This window comes from Hyperoodon ampullatus, assembly GCF_949752795.1.
Source record: "Hyperoodon ampullatus genome assembly, chromosome: 9".
Classification (NCBI taxonomy): Eukaryota; Metazoa; Chordata; class Mammalia; order Artiodactyla; family Ziphiidae; genus Hyperoodon; species Hyperoodon ampullatus.
In genome coordinates, this window is record NC_136922.1 from 105024449 (window position 1) to 105051370 (window position 26922).

Genomic DNA, 26922 nt, shown 5'->3' on the forward strand with positions numbered 1-26922 from the left:
AGGCCCGCGTACCGCAAAAAAAACAAAAACAAAAACAAAAAAAACCGCAGATGTAATCAGTGGGTATAAGGTTAGACTAGTACCTATTCCAAGGTTTTCCATGAGAGTGCCCATCATGCTACAAGTATCTCACCTGAGGGTCTGATATAAGTCGGTAACTTATTTGAAGCACTACGCTCTATCTTAGCATGATCAAGAGTTTTCTATTCTAAGGCACAGTATATTTGGATTTAATAATTGTAAATTATTTTTCTTTGACTACATTAAGTACTCAAGAAAGATATTTCTCTTATGAATTTGAATAGCTCAACTTGGAAACTCAAAATTCATTTAGATCACAACCAACCATTTACATCTCATTCAGAGTTGAACCGAGGTTGTGTGGGATATTAGAGGTCTCAGAGAGAGAGGAATAAAGGGATGCTGAAACAGAGATGTACACAGAGCCTTATGCTGCTGCTTCTTTTACCATATGATGGCTAAGAAGTTCTTCAGAGTCCCTTGAAAGCATCAATGTATCCATCCTTTCTCATGAAGATTGAGAGGGTTCTGTGTCAACAATAAACAACGTTTATTGTTGGCTTATAAAGAAAGTCATGGTGGGGATTATGGCTGCCACTCGAAGGATGAGGTGATGGGACCCGTCAGGGACTCAAGCTCAATCAGAGGAAGGAATGAGACGCACTGCATCCCATTGGAGCAGAGAGTCAATGCTGGTTTTGCTGTAAGTGGGGAAAACTCTGTTCAAATTGCAGGCTTATATGACTCATGGATTTATTTAGCCAACGGGCAATTTTTGTTTACCTGTCAAGAAATATATAAATAGAAGCAATTGTTAGGAGAATTACATTTTTTGAGCTCCAAATTAAAATGATTTGAAATGCAATTAGTAGTATAGAAAAGGCTATTTCTCCCCTTTACGAGAAGGAAATTGTTCAGAGATGGGTACAGCAGCGGACTTGATAGAGTTACAGTGCAGAGTGAATTGAATTACCCACGTGAAGCAATGAGTGGCTTCATTCCAGTTTTATTGCCCTAATATAATCTGTTTTCGTTAATGAGAGTTCTCTGCATCTCACATCTGACACACCCATACGCAAGAACCAGGTTTTGCATTGATAGCTCTTGCATTTGCTCAAGGCTATGTGACGACACAGAGCATCAGGCTTGACGTTTATTTTCTTCCCCTGGGTGAGGTCCCATGCTTCATAGGGTCTATTGTGTGTATACATTGGTAGTTAACCATAAATATTAACTGTGTGCATGTGGGTCAGAGAGCGTGTTAAAATTCAAGAAAAACTATCGAACCACAAAAAGTCGCATCAGTCTATTTTAAAATTTGTACGTTCCGTGGGAATTTGGAAGAAATCTTAAGTGATGGTGAAAAATAAAATGGGTTTTGTATTGAACATTTTAATGTGTCTTAAAGGAGTAGATTCAGGAAAATTGAGTTCGTAAAAGTTGGTTTTCAACTTCAACATGTTTATTAACTTCATTGATTTTTAATTCACATCAAGATTTTTTTTATTGCATTAAAAAAGCAATGAGGCTAAACCAGAGGCACTGAGGATTTTTAATGAAATCAATTTTTGAAAGTTACTGGTCCTTTCTTTCTTGAAATTCTGCAGAGTTTGTCTGGCAAATTACATATATTCAGGCAACATGGGAGAGGCTGTCTGCTAAGGTACAAAATCAAAGTCTCTCTGAGATAAGCCCTAACAGGAATGGTATCTTAGCTTTGACCATATCGTTGGTGTCTGCTTTGTCAATTCCCTTTCCGCCACTACCTTCTTCCTGAGATGAGCCTTAAACATCTCAATTCACGGGTGAAACAGCATTCTGAAAATGTCCTGAAAAGATCGCCTGGTCTCTATTCTATTTTGACTTTGAATAAACTGCTAAGATAACCCCCTTTTAAGTGAGGAAGACTGGCCTTTGTACATTCTGGAAAAATTCTTACCCCCTGGAGAATCTCTATTCAGTACTTTAAATGGGTGAGCCATTTCCTGAGAACCAGCAAACATTTTGAGAATCTTTCAGTTCACCTTGGTTGCCTTTTAGAAAAATGCTCTAGTGATTATTCTAGTGCAGTGTTTGTTTTTCAAACTTGAGTGCTCATCAGAATTACCTGGTGGGCTTATTAAAATACAGATGGCTGGGCCCTTCCCTGAGTTTCTGATTCAGTAGATTTGTGATGGAGCCCAGAATTTTCATTCTAACAAATTTCTAGATGATGCTTACCCTCCTGGTCCAGGGACAATTCTTTGAGAGCCACTGTGCTTTTGCGTTGAAAATGCTGCTTTGTGCTCCTACAATAGATAACGAGAGCATTATTATGAACACGTTTGTGATCTAGGTTTCTAACAGTCTTTTTCTAATAAAACTACCTGGGCTGTAAATGTACCAAAATGAGCAATAAATTGAGAAAACTACATCTTTTCATAAAAGGAAGGGCTTATCAATACGGCCAGGTAATTTAGAGCATCAGCCCTGATCCACTGAGAGGAGGGCTGACTATAATCTGTATGAAAGCCAGAACTGTATTCATTTTAGTTATTCATCTCATCCCTAGCACATAAAACAGAACAATGGCTGGCACATGGTGGGCATTCAAATATTTACTGAATAAATAAGTAAAATGCTTACAACAAACATTGACATTAGCTATACCATTTTTCATGCGTAGATTTGATTTTAGTTTTAGTGAGTTAGAACATGACATATACCATGATGCAAGCATGCTGTATGACAAATCATCCCAAATGCCATGGCTTACATAAGATCAAGATTCACATTTCTGTTGGTCACCTGTGATATATCTGGTCTGCCCTGGGCTCAGCTGGGTGGCTTTGCTTTGTGGTCCCTGATCCCTGAGCTTAACTCCAAACCGTGGGTTGGGGTCAAGTCTCTCCAAGCGTGTTTGTTCTGGAGGCCAAGCTGAAGTGGTTGCAACTACCCAGGCCATGTTCTTGTAGGGTGGGTCACCTGAGTGAGGGCAAGAGGTCGGCCAGGTCATGCAAGTACCTTGACGGCCTTTGCCTGCATCAGGTCCATTCACATTCCATTGGCCAAAGCAAGCCATACAGTCCTGCTAGAAGTGGAGCTAAAAAGGCATCCGGGGTGAGCGGATATTTTCTGAACATTCCAGTTCATCACAGTTCTGAATATGGGAATAGTGGCTTACCTTAAAGATGAATCATCAGGACACAGAAACTCACGTCTTGGAGGTGTAGTCATGTATCCAGCTGTGGCCTTGTGCCTTTGGAAGAGGACGCTGTTGCTGGAACTGCCCCATTACACACTTGAAAGGGTGGTGCATCTTCTGGTGTTTGTGACATAGCTGAGGCTTGTTTGTTTTTCTTTTCACTCAGTTCTCTGTTGTTTCCTAATTATTTTTTGTTGATGCTATTCCAGACAATATCTGAACTCAAAGGAATGGTCTTAATTCTGCCAGGGTTTGACACGGGGTAAGATAGAGAGCGACAGGGTTTTTTAAGAGACTTTTGCAGATTTGACCGAACAGATGTCCGGGAAGCAGGTGGCCCTTCCCCCTCCCTGACCTGCCTCAGGGATGGCTTCTGGCCCTGACTCTCTAAGGCATCTCATTGTCGCTCTTTGCTGTGTTGAGGAGGTCCTCTTCTCTCCTGCCTCTTTGTGTGTGGAAGGCAGATGCAAGGATGCACTGGAACATGCAGTGCCTGGACCTGGGCGCCAGTCCCCGGGGCTTAGCTCACCTTCTTATGCTGTTTCTGGCCGGTAGACTAAATCAGCCGCACACCCAGCCTCCCCCAAATTTCAGTCCTGCCGTACATTCTAGGAATACATCATATCCCCTTCTGTTCCGTATAACTGGAGTGGTTTCTAGTGGAGCCAGATTTTTCACTTTCTGTAACGACTTCCATTGGCCTGTGGTTGAGTAGAATTTACAAGGCAGGATGAATGAATCAGCGCCAGCTCTGTTTTCTACTATCTGAATAAGACCCTGCATTTGAATGACGCTGCTTCTATCTTTTCTTTTCTATTGCATTGATCCTTTCCAGTGAAAACCTAAGGACCCCTTTGGATTCTTAGGACATGATGCAAGAAAAAAAGGCAAAACCTAAAACAAGTGGGGGTCTAAGCCCTGTACTTCCAGGCCTGTTTTACAATTAGTGTTATGGCCAAACCAGAACTGGTCCTTTGAAATGCCCGCCATGGGTCACAAGAGAGAGCAGATAAAAGCTTTCTCTTCTTCCAGAACACAGCCATCACCTCTGTTGGTTAAAGAAAGGGAGGCGCTGAATTGCAGAGGCTCGTTAATGTCACCTTAACATTAAAGGGAAGCAGATTCCACTTAATTCACTGGACCCAGGGAAGTGCCTGGTGTGAAAGGCAAGAAGCTCTGGGGGCATTTCAGAGCAGGAGTCGCTTCCATTTTAATCTACTAACATGTGATGTATGAATGAAGACATTTCAGCCGTTGACATGGTTGATCTCCAGTGATCACCAGGGACAGACAGAAACAACAGACTCTCTTCTGTATCTCACTCTCTAAAAATCTTAGGCGCCTTGGAAAGCGTGGTGCAAGCTATAATTGAATCACCAGACAATGGGAACAGACAGAGGTTGGTGCCTCCTCTAGAAAGTGATTATTTAGATAATTTCTGAGGCATCATTGGTAGTGGAAGGTGAGGTCTTCTGAATATTCAAAGAGCAGCAAGGAATTTTTAGAGAAAAGCAATATACTGTCTCCTGATACTGATCCAGAGCAAGATGCCACGGAGGAGCAGAAAGAGGAAGGGAAGAAAGGAGGGTGAGCAATGGGAGGAATGAGGAAGTGGGTCACGGTCCAGTGTCCACAGGCGGAGGTGACAAATGAGAGGGGATCCCTAAAGGAAGGGAGGGTGGGTTCCCGCAGCCCCAGTGGGCTGAGAAGAAAATGCGTGCTCAGTTGAATCCGTGGTTGTTTTACATACTTGGCGATCAGATCAGCTTTACCACGTGTGTTGAGAACCACATCTGTGTGAGCAGCCACTGCTGGGGCCGGTAGCTGTACGTGTGTTTCAAACTGTGTGAAAAACCAGGCAAATGCGTAACCTCAGTACTAAAATGCAGGGAAGTGTGCTGCTGGAAATCAACCTTTAACTGTATTAATTTTAGCATAAGCCTTTTGGTTGGGTTAAAATAAATGTTTTTCTTTCAAACACATTAATCTGTAAGGATCAATTTGAAAACCTCCAAGTTAATTCATACTTTAACTTTGTGTTAAAGCCAGGAGTGGCAATTCCTTTTTCTTGTGCTGGATGTTTCCTGTTTGTAAAGAAGTCTTACCACGCGGCCCCGTATTGGTAGTCATCTTGCAAAGAAATAATTATTTTAAAGAGAGCAAGAGAGAGGTTTTGCTCTGTATTTATGTAGTTAGGACTGTATTTTCTCAAGCTACCTGAATACTTGCTTTAGTTCTCCCCATTTGTATGAATGCAATGTGATAATATTTAGAAAACACTGATGCCCAGTGTTTTAGGGAAGCCCTTCTGTCAGAGTATGCTATATTGGCCATTGCATTTCTCCAAATATCAGTGTTTGGAAAAGAATAAATATCTTAAGCAGGGTTCTGCCCTCCTCCTCCTCCAAGAGAAAGGGGAAGTAAACTATAGGACATAATTCTCTCCTAGAAATAAGAAAACCTCTTGGGTAATAAAAATCATGCTTAGGCTGCTGGGCTCAATATACTTTGGGTATTTTTACAATGCTTAGCTTGCATATAGACCAAAAAGTTCCTTTCATTGTCATTTTAAAAGATGACTATCCGCTCTATTTTGCAGCGTCTGCCTAATTATATTTGTTTCGTAAACTGGTTTCAGGGGAAATAAACACACGCTCCCACCTTTATTTAATAAACAGGGAATAAATAATCGTATGAAACTAGATGGAAAAATGGGTCGGTGAACAGGGTTTTAAGCCATATGGAGGAATTAAAATCTTAATATGAAATAACCCACAAAATATTTTCAAAAATAGTTCCCCATACTTAACCAATGAGCAGGAATGGAAATCTGCTTCAATAGAGCGTAGTCAAGATGTTCAAGTATTGAAGGTTGAGTGAAGTGTTAGGGTTAGGATTGACAGGTTTCCTTCTGCAGTGCTGCACCTCTATTTACGTGCCCCTTGGGAAGTTTTGGCACTCTTCAGGGTTTTTTCCTCATTTAGAGGATGGGGTTCTGAAAAGGTTATTGAAGGCAATAAGTGAATTAACTATGCAGCATACAGTGCCACCGCTTGCGATTCTCTGCAATTGCGTGACTTCATTCATCCTAAAATATTAGCTAGTTTCCTCTTTGCATTTGGGACTTCGGAGTCCTGACAGTCTATCCAAAGAGACACTGCAATGTGTGTATCAAAGTTTAAGGCAAATCTGGTTGTGTGAGTGCATACACATTTGCAAACATGGGCGCACAGACTCACACTCAAAAGTCTAGAGCATTCTTTTTTTTCTTTTTTTTTAGCAGTACCCGGGCCTCTCCCTTTGCAGGGCACAGGCTCCAGACGCGCAGGCTCAGCGGCCATGGCTCACGGGCCCAGCTGCTCCGTGGCACGTGGGATTCTCCCGGACCGGGGCATGAACCCATGTCCCCTGCATCGGCAGGCGGACTCTTAACCACTGCGCCACCAGGGAAGCCCCTAGAGCATTCTTTAAAATGAGTTGTGTTCAGTGTGCAGGTGGAGCAAAGTAGCCTGATTCTTTTTAAGTCAGTTGATGGGCCCTGGATCTAGACGGCACCCAAGAAGCTTTGCATGTGCGGATGGTTGTTTTATTAGTGTTGTGTCTCCTTCCCTTCGCACTGGCCTCTGAGGGGCTCTGTGCACCCTGACAGCCCCCTGCCCTCCATTTGTCCTGTTTAATTTGCAGATATGCTTCTGTTAACACAGATCTGTACCTCAGCTCTTCCCCCAATTGTTTAGGAGTTTTATAGCTTTTTTTTCACTTTACAAATAATTTTAAATAAAAACTGCTTATCGTCTTGTCTGAATCCTTTAGTTAGGGTTTTTAACTTTGACCAGATTGTAATTTGAAGACCTACAGGCTCGCTTGAGAATATAATTTCAAAAGTGAGGTACAGAGTGAAGTCAGAAAGAGAAAAACAAATACCGTATGCTAACACATATATATGGAATCTAAGGGGGAAAAAAAAGGTCATGAAGAACCTAGGGGTAAAACGGGAATAAAGACAGAGACCTACTAGAGAATGGACTTGAGGATATGGGGAGGGGGAAGGGTAAGCTGGGACAAAGTGAGAGAGTGGCATGGACATATATACACTACCAAACGTAAAATAGATAGCTAGTGGGAAGCAGCCGCATAGCACAGGGAGATGAGCTCGGTGCTTTGTGACCACCTAGAGGGGTGGGATAGGGAGGGTGGGAGGGAGGGAGATGCAAGAGGGAAGAGATATGGGAACATATGTATAACTGATTCACTTTGTTATAAAGCAGAAACTAAGACACCATTGTAAAGCAATTAGACTCCAATAAAGATGTTAAAAAAAATAGTGAGGGATATGTGTGCCTTTCTTATCTCCCTTCTTCAATCTATTCTCTTTGATACACACACATCTATAAAGTATTGTGTATGATATCTAAACTATTTCCATATAAATACTCTATTTTGTATAAACTACATTGGTACAAGAAATAGTTTTATCATGCTTCTTAGAATTTGTGTAAATATATACATGCATATTTCCTATATATGTGTGTATGTGTAGTACATAAGACCCTCACAGCATCTATATTTAGTGAAATGTCAGATCTAGATGCCAGAGCGGGCAGCGGGGGCTTTCCTTTTAAGTCGGTTTGGAAAGGCAGCTTCAAGGATCTAAAGCACAGCTGGGCAGGGGAGGGGGATGAGAGCAAGGTTTCCTATTTATCTAAATGTGATGACTTTTAAAGTTTAGCTTTATGGTCCTTGTAATTTTTGCCTCTGTCTTCAAAGTCAAGCGGCGCAGCGATGCTCTGGCACCCCCAGATCTGTGGCTGGCACATCGGCCTGTGTAACAGGCCTTTTGGTGGTGCAGGGACCCTCCCAGCTATCGAGATACTGATTTTACGTGTTTTTATAGTTTCTGTAAAGGAAACGTTTTCGAACTACGGTTAAGATGCACTTTTCTTCTTAGCGGAAGGAAACCACAGTGGATTAAACAGAGGGTGGTGTGGTATAAATTTTAATTAAAACAAGACTACCTGCTAGGTTGAGAGCTTGGGAAGAGTGTGGAAAGGATTGGAAGGGGTCCTCTCCCCGGAGACTTATTCACCTGCATTCAGTTTCTCCCCCCAAGTTAAGGACACAGCGAGAAGAGGCAATATTTTTAGGACCAGGAACAGCAGGGTCTCTTTCTCTGGGATTTCTGGGCTTGGACAGTGGTGCCAGGAGATGGCCTTGGACTCAGATCCAGCAAAGGCCGGCAGCCTGCAGTAGGGCCCTCTGAGTGGCCGAGGCCTCGCCCGTTTTTCTGCGATGGTCACGGAAACCGTGGCGGAGCAGAAGCACCGCTGGAAGGTAAAGGCGAAGATGCCCACGTCGACCTCGAGTGGAAGGGGCAGCGAAGTGCCGGGGCAGGTGCGAGCCCTCCACCCGGCCCCTCCCTCCGGAGTCTGGGCTCTTCGTCCGCTCAGGATGGGACAGGTCCATCCAGCCGGAAGCGCTGCAAACAAGAGAGAAAGGGCAGTGCAAGGAGAACGGGGGGTGGGGGGGATGAGGACACTAGAAGGAAGAGCGCCCCGATTCCTCGAGAAAGACGGAGGCGCGGGTTCCAGCAGGACAGAGAGTCCCCGGAGGCCAGGAGGGAGGGATCCACCCCGGGAAAGGGAGGGGAGAAACCAGACAGGCCGCCTGCGGTCTGGAGTCGGAGCCCGGCGCCGAGGCTCAGTTGGTGTCTTTCCACACAGGGGCGCTGGAGCACGTTTGACTGCAGCAAGAGGAGTGAATGCGCGCCCTGACCCGTGCGCCCCTTTGGTGTCGTATCTCCGCTCCCAGTTCCTCTCAGGGGAGGGGTTGGGGGCGGCGCGGAGCAAGCTTTGGAGAAGTGGCCGGCCTCACAAATGCTTTAGCCTCCGCTGGCGGTTATGCATTTGTTGAAAATGAAAATGGAGCTCGCGATATAGACAAATGCGTGGGGTGTGCGGGCAGGAGCGTTTGAGTCGCTCTGAAGGCATATCCACCAGGCCGGCCCTCGCTTGCCTTCCGTGACCTTTTCCTTGCCTTCTTTTTGACACCGGGTGAAGGAAAAGGAATCTGTTTTTGGAGAAGAGCTTGGTTTGGGAGGGAAGGGGGCTCGTCAGAGACAGTGACCCCCGAGCCCCCTCCCTTGCAGCCCCGCAGTTTGCTCTCCATCACCCCCGTGCACACCCCCAGGTCCGCCGGGGGTCTCGGCCGTGGCTGTTTCACGTGAGGCAAGAAAAGCTGGGAAGGAAACACGAGGGGGAGCGCCTCGGAGGGCGACCGGGCTGCAGCTGCGCGCGGTGCGAGCGCGTGGACGCGGAGCGCAGCCCCGCGCCTAGCCGAGGACAGGAGTCTCGGGGGTAGCCCCCTCCCTCGGTGCCCCCGACGCCCCCTCCCCATCGCGGGCCTCTTCTCGCACGCTCTCTCCCCGCGTGTCGCCGGGTGCGCCCTCCCGGTGGCCCGGAGCCCCAGAGCCCCCAGCGCGCCTCCGCGCCCAGCCCGCACCCAAGACCTGCGTGGCCCCGCCACCTCCTCGCTGCCAGCCCTGGCCACCCAGGCGCAGTTCCCGCGGGGGCGGGTGTGAAGGGGCCACGTGGGGAGAGGAGGGGAGGAGGAGCCGCGCGGGGGGCCGGGGGCGGGGCGCGGAGATGCGCTCTGGATGCTCGCCGGTCTCTAGGCGGGGTGCCAAATTCCGGGGCCTAGGCATCTTCCCTCCCTTTATGGTTTTTTGTTGTTTGTTTTCTTTCTGTCGATGGCTTTGATCAGGCCGTACGTGGCCATGGCAAGGAGTTGAAAAGCAGAAAAGACGAGCGAAAGAGAACACACCCCCAGACCCCGGCTTCGCCGAGCCGCTGGGGGAGGGGGCGGAGGAGGCTGAGCCAGGCAGTCGCCCGGCGGCGACTTGAGAGTGGCGCGCGGGAGGAGCGGCCGCGCGGCCGCCGTCCTTCCTTCCTCCTCCTCCTCTTCTTCTTCCCCTTTTCCCCCGGCGGGGGTGGGGAGCGGGAACCCGAAAGGGGGAAAGCCATTATCCAAACGCCCCAAAGACCGCCGGCGAGAGCGCGCGGAGACCGATGGCTTCGCTGTACCAGAGGTTCACGGGCAAGATCAACACCTCGCGGTCCTTCCCGGCGCCCCCGGAGGCGAGCCGCCTCCTGGGCGGCCAGGGGCCCGAGGAGGACGGTGCGGGGCCCAAGCCCCTCGGAGCCCAGGCGCCCGCGGCGGCGCCCCCGGAGCGCGGCGGCGGCGGCGGCGGCGGTGCGGGCGGCCGGCCCCGGTTCCAGTACCAGGCGCAGAACGACTGTGACGACGAGGACGTAAGAGCATCTGGGTGGGTGGGTGGCTGGGTGGGCGCGCGGGGCTCCGGGCAGCCCGGGGGAGACGCGCCCGCGCCGCGTCTGCCATGGTCTTGGGGCGCCCTCCTTCCCCACCCCTCCCCCACCCCTCCCGGGAGCGCCCGCAAATACACTCCTCGCGCGGATCTCGGTCACCGCCGTCCTGGAGCGGGTCCTTGTCTGCAGCGGCGGCGGCGGCCAGGAGTTGGTGGCGCTGAGAGAGCAGCGCTGGTGGAGCTGCGCTGCTGGGGCGTGGAATTGGCTGGGGGTTCACGGATGTGTGGATGCCTGGTGTTAACTGCTCGGTGCTCTGGATCCCAAGGAGGGAATTCGATCTGTCTGTGCTTACAAGTTGGTTTCTCTTTTCTTTCCTTTCTTTCTTTTTTCTTTTGTCTGCTTTAAGACTCGAGGAGGAGACTGTCCCAGGCTCTTTTTCTCCTCCTCCCACCTCTCACTGGAATCCTCACCTCGGGGCGCAGTCCCTTCACTCACTTCTCCAACACCTCGCCCTCCCCTCCAGTGCTGGTGGTGGTGGTGGTTTTCTTTTCCGAAAAATAAAATAAAAGCACTAGCATCCGAGGCCCAAGCCCTTGTCCCAGGGCCCAGCCCAATTTTTGCTGGTGGGAGTCAGGCCCTTCCTGTGCCCACACCTAGCCTTGGACTAGCAACCACCTTAGGCTGTGTGAGCTGAAAACTTCTCCGGGAGCACGTTTTTTACTCTTCTTGGGGCTGGCAGCCTGGGTTTCAAAGGTTGGATTTGCATATCACCTTAGTAACTGATGACTCAGGCAGGACACCAGCAGGCTGCAGAGATGGATGAGTTCAACCACCTCTGTTGATCCTGTCCATCTGTTCAGAGGGCCAGGGAAGGCCACGGAGAGAGGAAGGTGATGTTTCTGAGACCTTCTCTTCCCAGAAAAAAAGAGAAAAATCCCAGACAAGCAGGCAGGCAGGCAGGCAGGCAGGGCTGGCTCGGGTGGTACAGCCCCTGGCTGGCTGTGTTGGGTCCTAGAGCTCCCTGTGTGTAGCTCTGAGAGTTTCCCACCTGGGGGCACCTGGGCACAGGTCCTCACACAAGCCTCTCAGACGGCCTATCCCGGCATACCCAGGGCAGTTCATGTCCCTGCCCTCAGCAGGAGGCTGTGGTCATTCACCATGTCCTGCCTGGGATCACTGGTTGTTTTTGTTTTGTTTTATCAGTGGAGGATGTGGAGAGTGTAATAGACATGACAAAAGTTTGTGGGAGATGTGGTTCGTGTGTGTGTGTGTGTGCGCACTTGCACACACACCCTGTATCGGATCTTGCATGAGATTTTTTTATGTTGGGTTATTTCTAGACTCCCCTGGTTAAAAGAGAGCTATCAGAGAGATGTCCCTCACCTCAGTGGGTCAGGTCCTGAGGGAAATGCAGGAATTCTCAGGTTCAAGGAGCCAGAGTCTTTGAGGAGCAGTTTCATTGGGGCAGTTGAAAAATTCTGGAGGATTAAACTCCTGAGAATCTTGGGGAAGACCACTGAGCTGCAGTGCAGACAGAAATGATGCACTTTTTTGCCTCAAATCTGACTTAAAACTGTTGGATTGTGTTATGCCTGAAGTGAAAACCATGAGCAATTTCTTCCTAATAGGCTCTAGGTGTCGCTAGGGGAAAGGAAAGGGGAGAGTTTCTGCATTTTGTTTTAGATCATCTCCACCCATCTTTTTTCTCTCTCTCTCTCTCCTCATTTTAGCTTTGATCATATATTCCTCCTTTTCCATTTGACATATGTCTAGAACTGTTTCTCAGATAAGCAAAAGGGTTGAACTGACGAGCAAATTATGAATTTAACATTTGCCAATGATTTCTGCTGAAATGGCTCTGAACAGTATATGTAATTTAAATTCATTAACTCCTGACATCAATTTTTTGTTTCCTGGAAAATACAAAAAAGGGTGTGTGTGTGTAGGTGTAGGTATAGATATAAATATAGTGTATGTGTATGTCGTATCCTTATGAGATATATATATATCATGTTTAAAATGTACGAGTAAACAATGACACACGGCTAAATGTAGCATCAATTTCTTGAAAACTTTTATGTGCTTTTCTCAGAAAAAAATATTTGGAATTGAAAAAACTATGTCTAAAAATGTGCTAAATGATAGAAGTGCACATTAAACAGATTACTTTTCCTCCAGACATAGTGGCTGCTGTTTGCCGAAGATAAGAGCACTAGCTAAAGAAAGTAGACATAAGAACTGCTTTTCTGATACAAGCCCTTGTCAAGACTAAACAATCTTGAGTAATCATCCTGCTACTCAAATTTAAACATGAAGATATACAACTGATAAGGCACACATTACGTATCATTCTGTGTATCTTGGGGCGGCCACGTAAACATGTACTTTAGCAGTTTGGGCGTCCGCTGGGCACAGGTCGGAGCTGTCCGAGGTTCTGAAGAGTCCTTTGCATTAGCGCACAGGAAATCTTCAGCACTTCTGTTTGGAGTCCCAACACTAAGGCTGGCGTGTCATTGCTCTTCTGTGGCTTGTCTGTTCCATGGAACAGAAACAGCTTTCCCACCTTGGTCAGTGAGATGATGGTAAACACCATACCTTTAAAATCCAATGAACTTTGTACCTCGTCCTTCCATCCAGAAATGGGGAAATAAAATGTAGTTCTTGACCTCTTTATGTGTGTACACACACATGCCTGAATATGACTGAGAACGGGCAATTCTTCACAGAATAAAATTGAAGGTAGTTATCAGGTTTAGAAGAGATAAGTCAAATGCCGAAGTTGCGTGGCGGGTGACTGGGAATGCATTACCTATCTGCACCAACTACACATGTAAGGGACCTCTCTGCTGTGTAGCACTACATAAAAGCCTGCTTGGGGTGTGGGTCAGTTTTAAAATGTGAAGTTTAACTTTGAAAAAGAAGGGAAGCCAGAGCGCTTTTTCTATTAGAGTTTCCTCATCAATCTTAGATTTATTTAAGTATAAAGTCAATGACTTGGGAAACCCCTCTGAGGAATCAATAGCTATTTTGGTTTAAAATTCATTTTGTAGGTTTAAAAATAAGTTGACTCTTAAAGGGAGTGTTGCTGGAAGTGACTTTTAATGGAATTTAGTAACTTCCGATAGGAATTAACTTCAATTATTTTTAAAATACTGAACTTTGTCATGCCTCTGCTTGAGCATTTCCTTTTGATTTCCTAAAGGACTTTAGGAGGACATGATGGATAACCGTCAGGGCAGTAGTCTTGTTGGGGCCACATCACCATGTTCCTGTGTTCTTCATTTTTGGTGACACATGATTTCCTAAGAATACAAATGTGATGACAACAGGATTTTAAAATAGCAATTTGGCCGAAACAGGGATTGAGCAAAAGTCACTGCTTATGCTGTGTATCAGCTTATGATGTCACTGCTTCTGCTGTATTTCATCTTCCTGTGTGTCTGCAGCAACTAGCCCTTCGTCTTCCTCTCCACCTTGAGTTTTCACCGGTATGATGCCAATATCCTGTTAATTTCTCCTTGAAGTCTATCAACTTTAAGTTTTTTAAGCAGCTTGGCTCTACAGAAATGTTTATATCCCCTCTTACTTTCTTCTGCTCCAATTTCAAATGCTCCAATTTCAAATGTTTATATCCCCTCTTACTTTCTTCTGCTCCAATTTCAAATATTTTAAAATATTTAGGTTCATATTATCTTCCTGACATATTGAGAAAAAGGCTAAAACTTTCAACCACCTGCTTAATCCCATTGTTTTCATGACAAAATTTGACAATGCTTAGTGTAACTCACCTACAGAACAGCGATGGGATATCATAGGGTTGTTTGGAGGTTTCATCTTCTCAATCAAATGGTCTGAAGCTGAATCCACTCACTTGTTCCGAGGATCCTCTTTTCCTTATTTAGCTTGACAGCAGACTCACATTCTTACTGTCTTCACTGCAGACACTGCACACAAAATGTCATCAGTGTCCTCTTAATTACTTGATAGAATGGCCTGGCTCCTCTTCAGTCTTTGTTGGTATCGCTTTTTCTCCTGTTGACCATCAGCCTGCACTTCAAACTTTGGCATCATATGTCTTTCATGATGCCACGTGAATTCACGTCCTGTCTCTCTCTGACCTTGGCCTTTGAATTCTTTGCTACATCATTTTTTCCTCCTCCCTTTCATGCAGGAGGTTGGGAGAACCTACACTCCAAGGATTTGGTCTCCACTATTCTATTCTTTCCCTTCCATGCTTTCTTTTTAAGATAAATTAGTTATGGGATAAATTAGAATGACGATAAAGGGAGCTGAGTATATTTCGCAGCTTCTGTATTAGCAGATGGCTAAAGTAGCTTTATTGCTCTGGTATACATGTCCTAGCATTTCTTGCGGAGATCATTTGCTTTTCCTGTTTTACAGAATTGGAGAACTGGAGAATTGGAAGGACCTTGGCAATCACCACCTTGATTTCTCTTCCCAGCTCTTGTTCCACATGTCAAGCAGCTGGGTGCTAGACCGTTTCTGTGGTGTTGACAAGATATCCGCGTAGAATATATCCCTAACCTTGTCATTCCCCTCTCTTTACAACTCCCCATTCTAAATAACTTTCTGCCTAATCTCCTTATTTCTACTTCTAGTACTGCCATCCCTTCCACCTCCGAGCATGACATACAATACACATAAGCTTGTACAGCTACATTTTCCCACTATCTTGATTTCTTTCTTATAACATTAAGTATTTCACTAGATAAGCTTTGAGGTATCCTTATGGGTTTAATGCCTTATGACACCATATCATAATGCCCTGCTGGACACAACGGTTGTCCTCATGAAAAGTTTATTTTCTGCACTCCAGAACAATGTTAAACACATGAGAAGTGTTTACTGTCTAAGACAGTCTCTCTGTGAATGTTTTGGTAAAGTATATATAACAAAATTATACAAAATTTTGCTTACTGTCTCAGCACAGAGCATGTAGTCATCATTGGGAAGTTGTCTGTGTTACAAAGAAGTAAGAATGGTGACATAAACAAGGATTAAGTGCTAGTTGACTGATGAGTGAAACCAAGTATAGCGTCAAAAATACTGTGCCTCTGCATTGCACCTTGTGTTTTTTAAAGCACCACTACGTGTACCTCATTTCACCTCCATAGTCACCTTGGCTTGGGGAGAACCATAACAAAGAGCTAATCTGTTGGTTTGAAAAATTAATCAGGGTAAGCCTAATTTTTTTCATTTGGATGAGTCAATTGTCCACTGTGAATTACAACAAATAAATTTCAATCTGTTAACAAGCCTTTGCTCTGTAGAGTCAGCCAAAAACGTACATGTTTGCTTAAAGCCGAATTTGTGAAAAATGAGCATTCTGCCTTCTCAGTGGATTTGAGTTCTGTGTAGCAGTAAGATATGTTGAAGTGGGCACAGCAACCTATTTTATAAGGCGTGCTTTTTTTTATTCCTTCCAGTGCGCACTTTTAAATAATTTACTTGTATATGTTAACTGTAGATTTAAGGAGGTCTGGAGTATTAGGATAACATAATAGCGATTTATATTTTTGACAATGGAATCAACTCATTTTCCCACATGAGATTAATATCCTAGTATCACTCTGTAGACAGGAATTTCTCTAGATGTTGGCTTTGGACATTTTTCCGTCATAAAATAGAGCTTTTTCTTTCATACCCCAGGCCTTTTCTCCTTTAATAGAGTCAGAATGATTAATGAGTTTAATTTTTGCAAGCAACTGGCAGGAGTTGCTGAGTAAGATGTACAACCTTACTGTATATAACCCTGTTCCTTTTAATTACTCTGATGATAACAATGCATTTGTCAAGTGCATATGGAATGCTTCTCTGCAACATACGATATTGATCCCTTTCATAGAGCATTGCCTATAAAAATAATATGTACAGTAACCCTTTTAAAATTAAATTTTAATAAATTTAGCGTTGAGGGCATTGAGTGCCCATGTGCCATGTTTTGATTTGCTTCCATTTTAAGCACATTGGTTTGATTTTATGTACATTAAAAAAAAAATGCACTCAGCCTTTCTGGTTAATGACTTTTGGAACATTTATCTTTAGAAGGATCTAGCATCGTGAAATTATCTGAAATAGAACATTTAAAAATTTGATAACATCTCATTTTACAAATGAGAAGACTACAAGTAATTATGTGAATAATATTCCACAAATCACTTGTGTTCTCTGGACCTCAGAGAAACTCACCCTTCCCTTCTCTCCTGTGTTCTTCTCAGTATCCTCTGTGGTACCGTAATTGAGTGGAGGAATTAACTTAATTCTATCACTGAATTTCAGAAGTATGAACATTATGAAATCTAACGGTCTAACTTATTTTGGTTCTAAATGGATATGCTAATTGCCAAAGGAAAAAACAAACAGTTTCGCCACGGTAGTATACGATTTTTGCCCTGAATGGGTTTCCCCAATAGTTTTACTCTTTTTCCTCCATGTATTTCTTTCTGTGTTTTGTAACAACATCCAGATCCATCTGAAGCGCAGGAGATGTTCAGTTTTGTCCCATGATGGAGGAATGTATATAGGTAATTTTTCAGGAAGACTAGAAGCCAGTAAAGCCCACAAGGTCCAGGTGGTAGAATTCCAGGTGGTGAACACCCTGCCTCCCAGATTAGGGAACATCTCAGTTGAGAGCAGCAGGCATTGGGGGCTGAACACTGTAGATGAGCATCTGGCAGGGATTGGGCTCTTATAGGGATGCAGGAAAGAGGGAGACTGCATCCTGGAACAGTCATTCCCTCAAAAAAGACAAACAAATTTACTTTCACTCATCCCTTCAGTGTGTAGATAAACACCTGGAAGGCATTTAGAATGCATTAAAAGCATCCTAGCACCATGCCCAATGGAAATGAAAAAAAAAAAATACATACACACACACACGGTTTTTAATTCAAAAGGAGCTTAAGGATTTTCCAGGGCACCACAGTCATTGTCAAAATCAATTTTTAACTTTCTCTAGTGTTCAGATTTCATTTGATATCAGCTTTTACCTTAGATGATTTGGGGTCAGTCTTAATATGCTTCTGTTAAAAAAAATGGAACAGGTGATATTATCATCTTTCCCAATTTGGAATTGAGAAGACCGATGAATCCTTTCTATCTCCTGTTGTTTACTATTTGGGAAGGTCTATTTTAAAGACAGAAGTACTGGAATTAATACAGCCACTTTCATACAGCAATGGGCTCTTCGTTCTATTATCTGTGATATATTTATAGGGTTGTATATATCCATTATATTTTATATATGGTGCACCTAATATACTTTAAGGTGACATCAGCCAGAAGGAGAGCAGGAATGGAGTAAGGGAGCATTGAAGAACTCGGAATAAAAGAAGTTGTACAAGGGAAGCGGGGCGAGGGTAAAGCAGAAACTAGAGGTAGAGGAATGCAGGAGACAATCATGGGCTTCCAGTCTCCCTAATCATTTTCCCCCAAACGTTCAATTTTCTAAACTGTACTCAAACCCTTCCTATGCTTCATGCAACATGCCATCCAGTAATTTACAAATTAAAAAAGAAAAGAGAAACCTCTTTAAAAGTCCTGAGAGGTGAAGTTATCTCATCTGCTTTTAGAATTGTGAGATATTTGCAAGCACACAAGGTAGCCGACCCCCATGTGAACGGCTCTAAGCCCTGGAGATGCATTGCTTGTTCAGGGCCCCTTGTTGCTTCTGTGCCTCCTCCTCAGCATCTCCACGGCTTCTGAGGAAAGACTGCTGCCTCCGGGCATCTGAAGTCAATGGAGACATGTGGTCCCGTGCCCCTTCTTATTCCTCAGGCTGCCTCAAAGGTTAGACTTTCGTCCCCGCTCGCCTTGCCACATGGTCTCGGGAATATTCACGAAGAGAATGGATGCCATTTTCTGGAACGCTTGGCTACGTTACAGAACACCTAGCTAGTTTCCCAGGTGAACTTTTAGGTCTTCTCCATCACGTTCATTTCATCTTTTCTGATTTGCAAGTGTGTGTTCCCCGTGCCGCGTTTGAGGGAAGTGTGCTGCAGGTGCATCGCTGAATCCACGGTGAACCCGTCTGTTCACAGCCTCACCCCAGGGTGCACTGCTGGCAAGCACAGCCCTTCGGAAGGAACAGAGGCGCAGCTGACACTTACATGAGGACAGTGGTCCGTTAGGTGGAAGGTCGCGGAGGGGTCACCAGTGGGTGCACGTGGAGGGCGAGGCAGGGAAGTCAAGCTGGGCTCAGAGTTTTCGAACTGGACTTCAAGCTTGGGGGGAGGACGGCCGGTGGTGCTGCTTTGCACGTGTGTATGGGTCTCACAGGCACCTGTGGGATTGCCCTCCTCTCCCGCTTAGAGTTGCGTGTGGCCGTGTGGTTGACTTTGGCTGCTGGAATGGACTGGAAGTGAGGCTAGCTCTCCTACATGGACGCTTTACGAGCCGGCACGTGGGTTGCTGTGCCCTCTTTCCTTTTGCCATGGAAACGAGCAATATTCCAGGTAGTGGCGGTTCAGTGGGAAAGATATAAACTTATGTTTGTAAACCACTGAGATTATGTTAGGACAGTATCACCGAGCCTGAGCTGAGGGGCACAGGGCAATCCGTGTTCCTGTGGACAAGTCACCATTCATCATTTCTGGACCTTGACTGCATCGTCATCTCTGGGCAAAATCAGCACTTTCTAAACTTCTACGGGAAGTTTCGTTCTACCTTCCTGCATCTCACTTAAAACTTTTTAGTTCTCAGAAAGACTGAAATGGGGCTTCCCTGGTGGCACAGTGGTTGAGAGTCTGCCTGCCGATGCAGGGGACGCGGGTTCATGCCCCGGTCCGGGAGGATCCCACATGCCGCGGAGCGGCTGGGCCCGTGAGCCATGGCCGCTGAGCCTGCGTGTCTGGAGCCTGTGCTCCTCAGCGGGAGAGGCCACAGCAGTGAGAGGCCCGCGTACCGCAAAAAAAAAAAAAAAAAAAAAAAAAGACTGAAATGGAAATTCCCCTGGGAGGGCAACAGATGTTGGAGCGCCCGAGTCTTGTCAGTTCCCTCATTTCCTGTCTCTGGGAGCATGTTTGTTGGGTGATGGGAAAGGATAAGAAGGGACCCATTTCCTCAAGACAGTGTGTGCATTCGTGGTGGGTGTAGGGGTGGGGAGGCAGGGACAGGGCGGTAGGAGTGGACAGGCAGGTTCCTAGATAATAATGATGAAAGCAAACACTGCAGCCTTCAGGATGTTGCTGAGGGTCAGCCTTAGAAATGAGCTTTCTGGGGCTTTGACTGGAGACCTTTCAAGTTGGAAAAGCAGGGGATCAGAGGTTCACACAGGGAAGCCTTGACATCCTGAGGCTCTGTCTTTGGTGTATGCTCCGCTCTTCATTTTACAAGGATTCTGGAATCCATTTTACACGGAGCCTATATGTACAGTGTAGAATTGAAGAGGGCATGTTTTCATCTAAGTAATAGGAAATGTTATCAGAAACACCCAGCTCTAGCACGAGACTCTTTCTCCCCCGATTCCTGTCCTGCCCGTGATCAGTTCATCTCCATTTTATACGTAGAAAGGTGTCATTAGTTTCTCTTTCTTTTTATTCCCAGATTTTTAGTTCCTCTGGATGGACAGAAAATTCAGCCCCTGAATGACTGGTTACTATTAAAGGGAGACGGGGGATGCTGTCAAAGACGGGGCACTGTTTCTATAGCAACAGGAGCTGACTGTGATAAGCAGGGATGTCTGGTTTCCTTGTCTGGCACTCTTCTTACTGGACAAGCAATCATTGATATGCTTCCTCATTGCTGTCCTGCAGCTCTGGGGAGATCCTATCAAGCGGAGGCTTTTGTTTCCACGGGTACAGGGAGTGCACCTGGGCAGAATCCTAATGTCCCTGCTCTTGCCTTCCGTGATCTTTAATCCTGCTGCTTCTGCTCCAGTGGGTCTTTTATTTCATCACAACCATAGGAAGAGCACAGTCTTGTTCTTTCGCCTTTGGCTGCTCCTGGGGTTCATCGCAGTGTCTCTGAAGCGGGGGAGTGCTTGAGGGGTCATTTTTGGCCCCTGGTATCTGTCACTCCCTCTTACAGACCCTGAGAATCATTTTCCTCCTTTGGCAGACACCCAGGAAGAGGTTTCCCACCATCGTCCAAGCTGTGCTTCCTCTCACCCCCATCCGAGTCCACGTCCTTGTCTTCTGACCTCACTACAGACAGTTGCCCTTCTGGGTGTCCCTGCCCCGGGTCAGAGCTGCTCCCGCTGCTTCTAGGCTGGGAGCTGTGCACAGGCTCCTCACTCCTTCAGCAAATGCCCAGGTCCCTGTCACGACCGCCAGGCACGGCGTTGGCTCTTCCCTCTGCCGGAATGTCCCTCCTTCCTCCCTTCCCGTCTCTGCTTCAGCATCACTTTTTCAGTGGTTCCCGCTGCCCACCCCATTTGAAGTTGCAGTTCCCCCGCCCACCACTCCCGGTGTTCCCCACCCTGCTCTGCTTTGCTTTGCTTTTCTTTTACCATGGCATTTATCGCCTGCTGATATATTATATAATTTTCTCATTATGCCTGTTTTATTTTTGTCTCTCCCCATTGTAGAATATCAGCTGACTGATGTCAGGATCTCTGGCTGATTTGTTTGCTGCTGTATCCAGTTGCCTGGTACAGCATCTGGTACAGCCAAAGTGCTCAATAAGTCTTTGTTGAAGGAATGGGTGAAGGATTGGCATCTCACCTGAAAAAACTCTCTGCTCACGTCTATTTGAATAATCACACTTCTCCAGCCTTTTTCTTTTTAATTGAAAGAGTTCTGAAATTAGAACTCTGGACCTCCTGCATGGCCACTTAACAAGTGGCTGCAAATGAATTCTCTTCTTTTCAGGATTTCATATATTGTTTGATTCTGAGCAACAGTTGAGAAGACAAAATTGTTATTAAGGAAAGAGTAGGAGTTACTTTTGTAGGACCTGCTTAAGATGGGTAATATTTAGCATTTGTAATATTTTGTCTGAGTTTAAAAATAAGTGCGAGTTAAAAATAAGTCAGAGACAAATAGAGCATGATGTCACTTATATGTGAAATCTAAAAAATACAACAAACTAGTGAACAAAACAAGAAAAGCAGACACAGATATAGAGAACAAACTAGTGGTTACCAGTGGGGGGGAGATTTAAAAGGGGGGGGGCTTCCCTGGTGGTGCAGTGGTTGAGAGTCCGCCTGCCGATGCAGGGGACATGAGTTCGTGCCCCGGTCCAGGAAGATCCCACGTGCCGCGGAGCGGCTGGGCCCATGAGCCATGGCCGCTGAGCCTGCGCGTCCAGAACCTGTGCTCCACAATGGGGGAGGCCACGGCGGTGGGAGGCCCGCGTACCACAAAAAAATAATAATAATAAAATAAAATAAAAAGGAGGTTTTATGGGATTATATGAAATCTGTGCATGAAAGTTTTGAAAATTGTAAAGCACTATAGAATTTAAAGAATCATTCAGTAAAAAAGTATGAGTTAAATTTTCTATATATAACTGTTTCTGCTGACTTTTTTCTCTCTCTTTTTTTGTGGTTATCAAAGGAAGTAGTCCCATTAGGGAAAATGCAAATCTTTGAGAAGAAGAGATTCTTATAAATACAGCAATGCGATAAGTTGTTTTTGATTAGAAATTTACATTACCTAATTCTCAATTTAAGTGAAAGAAAAAGATCACAGCTTCTTTTTCTGTGATACTGTGATCGTCTCTTTATCTGGCAGGTAGAAAGTCAAATCAGAATGTTTTTGAACTGTATATCATTAGAGGAAAATTAAAGTTCCCAGACCAAAATGCACAGATTCTGACAGAAAAATAATATTCCTGGATTCGATAATCTAGTTGAAACTGCCGGAGGCGCTTTAGCTACCTACAGCATACATTTTTATAATAATACAGTCAGAGGTACCTGGCACTTAGGATGGAGCTGGAACAGGCAGCTGAGATCTTTAAGTTTGACCCCGATTTACCTTCTTTTTCTGCCCGTCTGCAATCTGGCCTAGCAACACTGCCCCCCAGAGGCTGTCTCAAGGCTGCAGTAAGACTGATTCAAGACTCCTTAAATAAATTATGCGAAATAAAGATTTTCAGTTTTGTTTTTTCTGTGCCCAGACAGGGTTGGAATGCGAATATATGTTGTGAGGGCTCTTATACCCACATCAAACTGGGCTGCACTTTTAACAGCGCTGGAGAAATCCCATCAGACCCTCCTTTTGGAATACCGTCTGTGTCACGGGCAACACTTTGAACGGGTAATCAGGGCCCGGCAGGGCGACTCCATCCTTCATCTAAAGACATGCTAATAGCATGTGTAGTTCCTGACTTGTCAAATGGTGCCAGAGTGCAGGAAATTAGATAAAGATAGTGCAGCAGATAATAAGGAGATGCGTAGCCTTGGACAGTCAGCTCTCTGCCCACTGGATTTAAGTAGTGCCTCTGTACGCTTAAGGCCAAAAAACTCACAAACGCATGTTTTCTGCTTTCATTTCGTGAAGAATAGGAACGTGAGTTAATGTCACACCGTTTCAAAGCGCAGCACCCTGGTTCAAGTCCAGGGAGCCCGAGAGGTGTACACCGCATATGAAAAGGCATCTCTCCTACACGCCCCCTGGCTCTCTGTACCTGAGAGGACCCAGGGAGCCCTGGACCCCTGCAGACCCACCCGCAGAGCAGCCCAGGCAGGGGCTCCACCCCGCGGGGCCGCCACCCTCCCTCTGTCTCTGAGCATCAGGTATATGATTGCAGAGACTAGAGATGATCCTGGGCCGACCACATCCGCCATCACTGTCAGAGCACCGCCAGATGCCAGTGGTCCAGGGCACACAGATGGCCCGAGGAGGAGGAAGGAGGCCACTGGGCATGTGGGCAGGGGTCTAGGGAGGGAAACCTCGGAGAAGACAGCAGAGCCCAGCCCGGCCCGCAGACAGGAGGTTCTGGCAACTTGGGGTGAATAAGATGCAGCCAGCGAGGTCAGAGGTCTACGTGGTAGAGCATCATTTTGGTGCCTTGTCAGCCAGAGGATGTCCCCCTTAACCGGCTCATGGAAGCCAGACCCCAGACTTTAGTTTGGATTTGTTGTGGTTTTCAAACTCTGCTTCCCCGAGTAATGGGTTCCTGATTGGAGCCACGAAGGGGGTGGGATGGAGCCACCAGAACTTGATCCCCTCCTTAGAGCGATTGTGCTTTTAAAATATTTTACTTGTACGTACAATTTCGCATGAAAAAGGGGATGTGGGTGTTACCGAGCTGTTGAGTAACAGCCCGGTTATCCAAGAAACTCACAGATGTTGACAGGATTTCCTCATGACCTGTTCTTGCTGTGGTTTATGAAAGCGCTGCACATAGAATCAGTCATGTGTCCACCCAACACCATTATGGCAGGGCACAGGGCTGGACTGTCGCTTCATGGTCCATGGTGTAGGCAGGGCACTGCAGTGGGTGATGTGCTGGGTCTGGACCCCCTGAGCTTGAACGCTGACCCTACTGACCATTTACTTGTAGTTTAGCCTTAAAAAGTTACTTAGCTCTTCTTGGACTTCAATTTCCTCATTTATAAAGTTCAGGGGAAAATATTATACTACGGTATTGTTCTCATTGGTTTATTTTGACCTTCTAGTTCATACATGTACAACACTTAGGATAGGGCCCAGCACGCTATAAATAAATGCAGGTTTATCATGAAGTCCTTATTACAAGATCTAATTGTTCTGAGAAGGAAGGACGGAGGACTCTGCTATGCACTTTGGCGGAGCATCTTGGGGCTGGAACTGTGGAAAGGAAGGGAATGTGATAAACCCTCAGTGATCCATAGACTCTGATTATTTCATTGTAATCCCTTGTATTTATAACTCAACTGTAATCCCAATATGTGGGTTATTTGAGTGCTTTGGTTAGGAGAGAACTGGACCAATGGGCTCCATGGCTTTAGGAGGAGCCAGTGATGCCAGAGGTAATCAGAGCTCATCAGGATCCCCCTTGGGGTAGGTTTGTGCCCCTCACACCCCTGTCCCGAGTTCCGTGCAGGGAATGTGGAGGCTGGAGCCACAGGTCCTAGGTCAGCCTCCCCTCCTGAGAGGAGAACAAACGAGGAAGTACAGTCTGACCCTGGATTAATTCCTGGGATGGTGTCATCTCGACAGAGATGTTCACGGTGACCCTCTGGAGCCTGATGCCTCAAAACTAAACTAGAAAACGGTGGTTGAAAAACATGACTTCTCTTGAAGACCATTGTGTGATTGAGAATTTGAAATATTACGCTCAGTAAATAGATTTTCCCCAGCAGTGGTCAGAATAAGTCCAACTGAAAGACACAGAAAACATTACTGAGGGACTGGCTGCTAGGGAAGGGGAAGCATAAACACAGGGGATTCAACTTGAGGATCTATTATAAAAGGACAGGCTAGCAAACATGGCCGTATAAAACAATGAAAAAAGTATGGAATCGGAGGAGCTGTTTAGGAAAATAGTGGAAAATTGGCCAGATAGGGATTTGACTACAGTGATTAAAATAAAAAAGTGTTCGAACTGTAAACAAAAGTATTGAACCCACTTCTCTTTACGATTCTTATAAAATTTTACTTTCGCGTAATCCCTGCCTCTTTATTTATTTATTTTTTCTGCCTCTTAGTTACCTCTCTCTCTATTAGCAAATACGTCGGCACATTTTCTTTTCATTTAAAATCTTCCAGAAGTCTCTTCACTCGGGCTTCAGAAGCAGGTGGATGGGGACCTGGGTGTATCATCGAATTGTCAGGACAGAAGGCGTATGTGCCTCTGAAGTGGTTTCTGCTGCTTTATGTGGTTGGAGAAGTGTCCTCATCACCCCCAGCAGGGAGACTGTGATGACCCTCAGCAGTTGGAGGGGTATTTAGAGATTCGGTGGTCCGGTGATGATGTTTCTTGGTCAAGAACAAACCAAGGAAGCCATTATATTTCTTCTACTCACGTTGAGTTTCTCTAGTCAATTTCAGGTTTCTCGTGTCTCTCTCTGTCTCTAACTCTCTGTCTCTCTCTCTCTCACACACACACACGCAAACACACACACACACACACCAAGCACAGAGACAGAGGAATGTCCAGCACAGTGGCTAACCCAAGGCAATAGATGTGCTACCCTTTAAACCAGGGCTTGTCAAGACTTTGATCTGAAACGTTCTTCTTGGAGGTGAGGAAGGCTGTACTCATACACCCAGACTCTGGTTGGTCACCGCTGTGGTCCAGAGCACACAATACCTGCCTGATTTCCCAGAACTCAACCCATGGTGTGAAGAGAGAGACTCAGTGTCAAGGTGCTGAATCTCTCTTGGACATAGGCAGCAGTCCCCATGAGCTTGCTGATCTCAGAAAGCTCACCAGATGTGCCAGAGAATGCGACACCACTGGAGACTGGAAGGGGTGAGGGAGAGAGAATATGAATGGAAGCCTTTCCCAAAAGGAATCACAGCCAGCATTGTATTCAAGGAGACCTTGGAGAGTTTTCTACAAACTCAAAAACCTTCAAGATCAAAATACTCCATAATTGACTCAGTGGCTCAGTGAAAACCTTGGAAAGGTATCGTGTACCTGAAATACCTGATGGTCAACTGTGTTGCCTAAAACATCTTGAGGTTGGCTTGTGGGCATCAATGGTTCCATGACCACCCACCTTACTGGGGTTGATATGCTGCAGGTGTAATGTAGAAAGTCAGAAGGACCTAGTAACATCTCTGGGCACCTGACTTGCTCTCTGGGTCAGTGTTTCTCAAAGCTCAGTGCCTCCCAAGTGCTCATGTTTACAAAGAAGGGCCTTCCCAAGGGAGCACACATCAAAATACTATGAGAGCAGAAACGTATCTAGGGAAATACGGAAGGAAAATCTCTAATTAGCCCAGCTCAACTGAGAGGCAAGATGCAAATTTTAGTGAAGCCAGGCCAGAATGAGAAGGGAACATCTGTGTCCACTTTTAGAAAAGCTCCCAATAGCTCTGAAAGCCTTGATTTGGGGAAGAGCGCTTTTTAATGACATGATTCTAGTTCAGTGTCGAAAAGTCAGAGCACACCTGATTGTTGGGAATAATCATCAGCTCCTGGCATTGTTCTTGGTCTTGATGGCTCCAGGACTGGCCTGGTCTCATACTCATTGAGTTCAAATAAAATCTGTTGACTAGTAAAATATAAAATTTTGCTTAAAAATACATTTATGAAGAATCTAATTTAATCTAATTCTTTTCACATCAGTGAGTGTGTATATATTTAACTGTTAGCTTTGCAGTTCCTTTGCAATAAGCTTGGGTCCTTGTTAACAGAACTCAGGGGAAACTGTGCAGGGCCACCTTCCAAGCTGTCCTTTTTAAATGTCTCCTTATGCAGAAAAGAGTTCTTGGTCAAAAAATTTGGGAAACATCGAATTCTTTTTTTAGTTGAAATATAGTTGATTTTTTGATGATG

The 26922-nt window shown here is 45.6% G+C and overlaps 1 protein-coding gene across 3 annotated transcripts in view; it reads left to right on the top strand.

Annotated features, from left to right (window-relative positions):
- Nucleotides 1-26922, top strand: part of DPP6 (dipeptidyl peptidase like 6) — a gene marked incomplete at both ends in the record, with an annotated part of 1060012 nt that overhangs the window by 250652 nt on the left and 782438 nt on the right. The window contains one exon of one of the 3 annotated variants that reach the window (XM_079711770.1): nucleotides 10270-10512. The exons of the other annotated variants lie outside the window; for them this stretch is intronic. Coding sequence (XP_079567896.1) covers nucleotides 10270-10512 — 243 coding nt within the window. Of the gene's footprint in view, nucleotides 1-10269; nucleotides 10513-26922 lie in introns of those variants that run through there. 3 annotated transcript variants of the gene reach the window in all.